Genomic DNA, 5,075 nt, shown 5'->3' on the forward strand with positions numbered 1-5,075 from the left:
AGTGAATCTTTCTATGAGTAGAATATGAACGTTTTAACACAATAACTAAGAAAATGACATGAAGGCTATGTTAACCAGTTTGATGGAAGTGTTTCAGATTGTGTGTGAAAACACCACACTGTACCCCAGAAGGGCATTAATGTACACTGTTACCATTCAACAAAATAAATAAATAAAAAATAAAAAAAACACATAACTTTGTGCAGGAGAGGTGGTGTGGATAACCACCTGTGAGACCCATCACCACAGTCAAGATAATGAACATATCTGTCACCCCACCCCCCACAAAAGTGTGCTCATTTGCTTTTATAATTCCTCCCTCTTCTTGTCTTGTCCCCAGTCACTGATCAGCTTTCTGTCAATGTAAATCAATTTGCATAGTCTAGAATTCTAACTAATTGAATCATAAAATGTATATTCTTTTTTTCTAGCTCCTTTCACTCAGCATAATTACTATTTATAAGTGTAATGATATGATGTCTGGGATGTACCTCAAAATTCTCCATGGGGTGTGGGAGGCCACTTGGGTAGAAGTAAAGATGAATCTAAATTTTGTTATGAATTGATAATTACTGAAGCTGGATCATGGACTGAAAGATTCATGATACTGTTCTGGCTACTTATAGAAATGTTTCGAATTTCCCATAAGGAAAGATTAGTAAGAACCTTTTGTTCCCACCTTGCTCTCCTTGTGCTATTTTATGCCATACAACTGTATGGTTTGTCTTGAATTCTCTTCTCCTGCTGGTATTCAAAAAAATTGTCCTTGAATTTACTCTTTAAGGCTATAACATCCATAATATTTTTTCCTTGCAAGGCTATAGTATAGTGGATTAATTTTACATAAAAACAAAACAAATCCTCCATTTGATCTGAGATTTTAAAGCACCAACTGCCAGACATCATAGATACCTGTGCCCAAGGGAAGGGTTGTACAAGCAGACTGAACATTTTCTGTCCTACAGACAATAGCAGGCAAGATCAGCACCTAAGGGCAAAGGTTCCTCTGAGCTGGACAGAGCATATTTGTCGGGAACTGAGGAATCTACTTGCAGCAAGTAGTCTTGTTTCCCAACTGAGGAAAGCAAGAAGAGAGATTGATCGTGAGTCAGAGGTAAGGTAAATGGTTACTATCAATCAAACTAGTGATTTGAAGGATATAAACAATGAACTATGATGCACATGTATCACCTTTTCAATTAAAATGCTATTGAAAATAGTAAAATCATAGGGTGGCACCTGTGGCTCAAAGGAGTAAGGCACCGGCCCTATATGCCAGAGGTGGCAGGTTCAAACCCAGCCCCGGCCAAAAACCACAAAAAAAAAAAGTAAAATCAAAACAACAAAAAGAAACCAGACCAGAAATGTGCTCAGACTTCCTTTGGTGCTAATGAGAATTTGCCTGTCAAGGAAAGCCGGCCAAGTCTTCCTTTCATATCTAATGGCTCTATGTCCTAGTTTCCTCCCTGAGAAAAGGGGAAATGAAGATTTGCTTAGAGTGTTAAACATGTGCCAGACTTGGTTATCTCTAACTAGATTGCATTCGTGAAATGATTGGTGTGGTAGACTGTTCTGTCTGTAGCTCCTAAGGAAGCCTTCTGGTATTTTCCACAGTGTCTCTGGGCTCAGCCATGTGACTGGCTATGGGCAAAGGGACATTAGCAGGAAGAATGCAAGCAGAGGCTTGGTAAGCTCTTGCACAGTGAGGCTCTCCCTCTTAGAATGCTATAAAGAAGCCCATGGTAGTCAGATAGAAAGCATACGTGAACTGAACAAGGTGGCCAGCCTCGCAGCCAACCCCAGCAAGGCACCCATCACTTGAGCTAGTGCTACCCTGGACATCCAAGCCACCAGACGGCAGAAGAAACTTCCAGCTAAGCCCCAATAAAGCCACTGAATCATGACTATAAACCCACCAATCATTATTATAAAATGATTGTTTTGAACCAGTAAATTTGGAGCAGTTTTCACACAATAGTAGATAACTGAGCAAGTTTGTATACGCTGTTCATGTCTCCAGAAAGTCAGTGAAATTTTGCAGCGGTGAGCCACAGTTGAGGAGAGTTAGTCATGAAAACAAAACTACAACTACTAAAATAATTATCTGCTTTCAACACGAGGCTAGATTTTAAAAACCCCTCCCACATGTAGCTTTCCTGAAACATATCTCCTGTGTAGTGGCCGCTACCCAAGGATGCCCAGAGAAAAGTCTGCTCGAAAGGCCTGTGGACAGTGGGCATTGGTCCAGGTTAATATGACTGACTGTGACTCCTCAGGACAATGAAATGCCGTGGTGGAGTTGACCCTCCTGCTGAACCCGGGTTGCCATGCCCAGGGGAGTGGCTTGGGACTGTGCTGCAGAGAGGGGAGAAGCAGGTGCAGATGGGGTGGTCGCTGGAACCCCTGGCTGTGGAGTGAGCCCATAGCAGGTCTGGGACAGGGGACTTCTGGACAGCAGGTCAAGGAATGAGCTTGGGAACCAAGGTGGGTGGGAAATGCTTCACATTAGAGGAGCCATGAAACCCCCACCCCATGGGCCTGTGCTGCAGCATATTCAATGGCCACAGCAGGGCCACACCACCGAAGGGAAAGCCAAACAGAATGGGATAATTCCCTGGAAGCTCTGCCTTTCCCTGCTTTTGTTGCCTTCTGTGTTCTTTTCCAAAGTGAGTGAAATTGTCCTAGCTTACCACAAGGGGTGCACACAGACCCCGCCCACCATTTCCTGGGTGTGGGTGCTGTGGGCAGATGCCAGGAGTGACTTAAAAAGCAGTCGTGCTATTTTGGGTGTCAGGATTTGCCATAATGCCAAGGCAGCAATATGTCTGCCCATGCGAAATTCCCACCATCCAGCCACTGAGCTCACATGTTGTGAATCCGCCTTTCCGGCACATTCCTTTGTGAAGTCACTCTACCATTCTTGTCTTGGCCTTGGGGCTCCTGCCTCAGCTCTACGTATGGTACTCTGACCCCGAGCAGCATCTTCTGCCTGGCTGGGCTGCTTTCCAATCTCTATAGGTTTTCACCTCCTGGGCTTATGTCAAAGGCTGGCAGGACAGGGGTGACATCAGCACATCTGCAGACAAGTCTGAAACTACCAAGAAGGTTCTAGATCTGCTCTGCTCTGCCCTCAGCAGAAAACCAAAGCAGAGTGGCTGAGGGGGCCAGGCCAGCACTCTCCCCCGACCAGCGCTCCGAGTCAGTATGCATCAGGAAAACGAGGTCATTCTGAGAAGAATGGAAGTCTATTTTGGGGGAAAGTAAAGGCAATAGGATGTCAGTAGACAAGGCAGGACAGACCTCCAGTAATATGTATATACATTTTTTTTCTCATTTTGGAGAATTTCTTGAAGCTTGGAGGTAGAGCCCTATTTTTAGTGTCTATTGTGTGAGGCTGGGGCAGGGAGGTGGGAGCTGCAGGTTTTGGGGGTTTTTTTCTTTGACAATGATTACATTTTAAATAGGGAAAGAAGGTAATGAGGGCAGAAATAATAACCATTTCCAGGCTCAAAATTCAGGGTGTTTGAAACAGGGTTTTCTAAAATACCAGTCTTGTGGAAGAACCATTTTTCCTTCCTGCCTTTCATCCGGAGGCCTCCAAACAGATGACTCGTACTGGCCTCCCTGCTTTCGTCCCCTGCTTACCTCAGGGCCCAGCTGTCTAGTTTTCCCTATTTAACATGAGAGGGGAAAGAGGGGAAGCAGCCACCTGCCGTGGATTCTCATACTTTAATATGCCTCCCAGTGTCACAAGGGCTGAGTGAAATGCAGACTCCCTGGGCCCAGCTCCAGAGGTCTGGTTCCTTTGGTCTGGGAGGGGACCAGGAATCTGAATCTGGCTTTTCCCCACCCCAAAACCAGCTATCTCTAAGGGATCGGGGTGTGGATCAATGGATTCTGTTTTGAGAAACCCTACTGTGCACCCAGTGACCCTATAAACTATACTCACGAGTTACTAAACTTGAAGGAATCTGACATGTTTGGAGTAAGAAGGCCCTGACCACTGGGTTGGATAAGGCTAAGAGGGCTTTGCCATGGGGCAAGGCCATGGGCTCCAGATTCCAGCTGACTTGGTAGAAGCTGAGCCCTGAAGACTATTCATTGGGTGGCTGTGGCTGATGTTACAGCCCCACCTAGTTAAAATGGTCCCTAACTCGCCTTCTGGGCTAGATTGTAGTCAATCATATGTAGGGGGCAGAGCTTGAGATGTTTACCCAATCACTTCCCCTGATTGGATTCTGAAGGGAATGGTCTGATCGCCTCCTGGAACCTTTATCTAGTGCTACCCACTAGTGCTACTCTGAAGGAAAGAAGGCAGGACTCACAGCCTGATAGACGGTGATTGCAGAGGAAGAAAAAGGCAAACTGTGTGTCCTGTAGCCAATAATACAGGCTGAAGGCAGTGATGTTAACAGAAGTACAGAATTTGGTAGGAGACTTTCTTTTTTTTTTTTTATTTCTTCTAGCATAACTATGTACATTAATGCAATCATGGAGTACAGTGTGCTGTTTTCATATACATTTTGAAATACTCTCATCCAACTGGTTAACATAACCTTCATGTCATTCTCTTAGTCATTAAGTTAAGACATTCATACTCTGCTTTTAGAAAGATTCATTTGTACCCTTGGAGCCTTTCTATAATTACTGCCACTAGTTCTCTGGTGCTTTTAAGGCGATTAGAAGGCAAAGATGGCCAAGAGGAAAGCATTAAACAAATACTACCCACCGGATTTTGACCCATCAAAGATCCCCAAACTCAAGCTCCCCAAAGACCGGCAGTACGGGGTGCGGTTGATGGCACCCTTCAACATGAGGTGCAAGACATGTGGAGAGTACATCTACAAGGGAAAAAAGTTCAATGCTCGGAAGGAGAAGGTGCAGAATAAAGTCTATCTGGGCCTAAGCATCTCCTGCTTTTATATTAAGTGCACCCACTGCCTGGCAGAGATCACATTCAAGACAGACCCACAAAACACAGATTACACCATGGAGCATGGACCACCAGGAATTTCCAGACTGAGAAGCTCCTGGAGGAGGAGGAGAAGAGGGTACAGAAGGAAAGGGAGGATGAG

The 5,075-nt window shown here is 45.0% G+C and overlaps 1 protein-coding gene across 1 annotated transcript in view; it reads left to right on the forward strand.

Annotated features, from left to right (window-relative positions):
- The first annotated feature begins 4,692 nt into the window (after positions 1-4,692).
- Positions 4,693-5,075, forward strand: part of LOC100961016 (coiled-coil domain-containing protein 94-like) — a 1,972-nt gene continuing 1,589 nt past the window's right edge. The window contains 2 exon segments of the mRNA XM_023515840.1: positions 4,693-4,999; positions 5,002-5,075. The exon segment at positions 5,002-5,075 is cut by the window's right edge and continues 447 nt beyond it. Coding sequence (XP_023371608.1) covers positions 4,693-4,999; positions 5,002-5,075 — 381 coding nt within the window.

Source organism: Otolemur garnettii, unplaced genomic scaffold (genome assembly GCF_000181295.1).
Source record: "Otolemur garnettii isolate 467f Iridium unplaced genomic scaffold, OtoGar3 scaffold00079, whole genome shotgun sequence".
Lineage (NCBI taxonomy): Eukaryota > Metazoa > Chordata > Mammalia > Primates > Galagidae > Otolemur > Otolemur garnettii.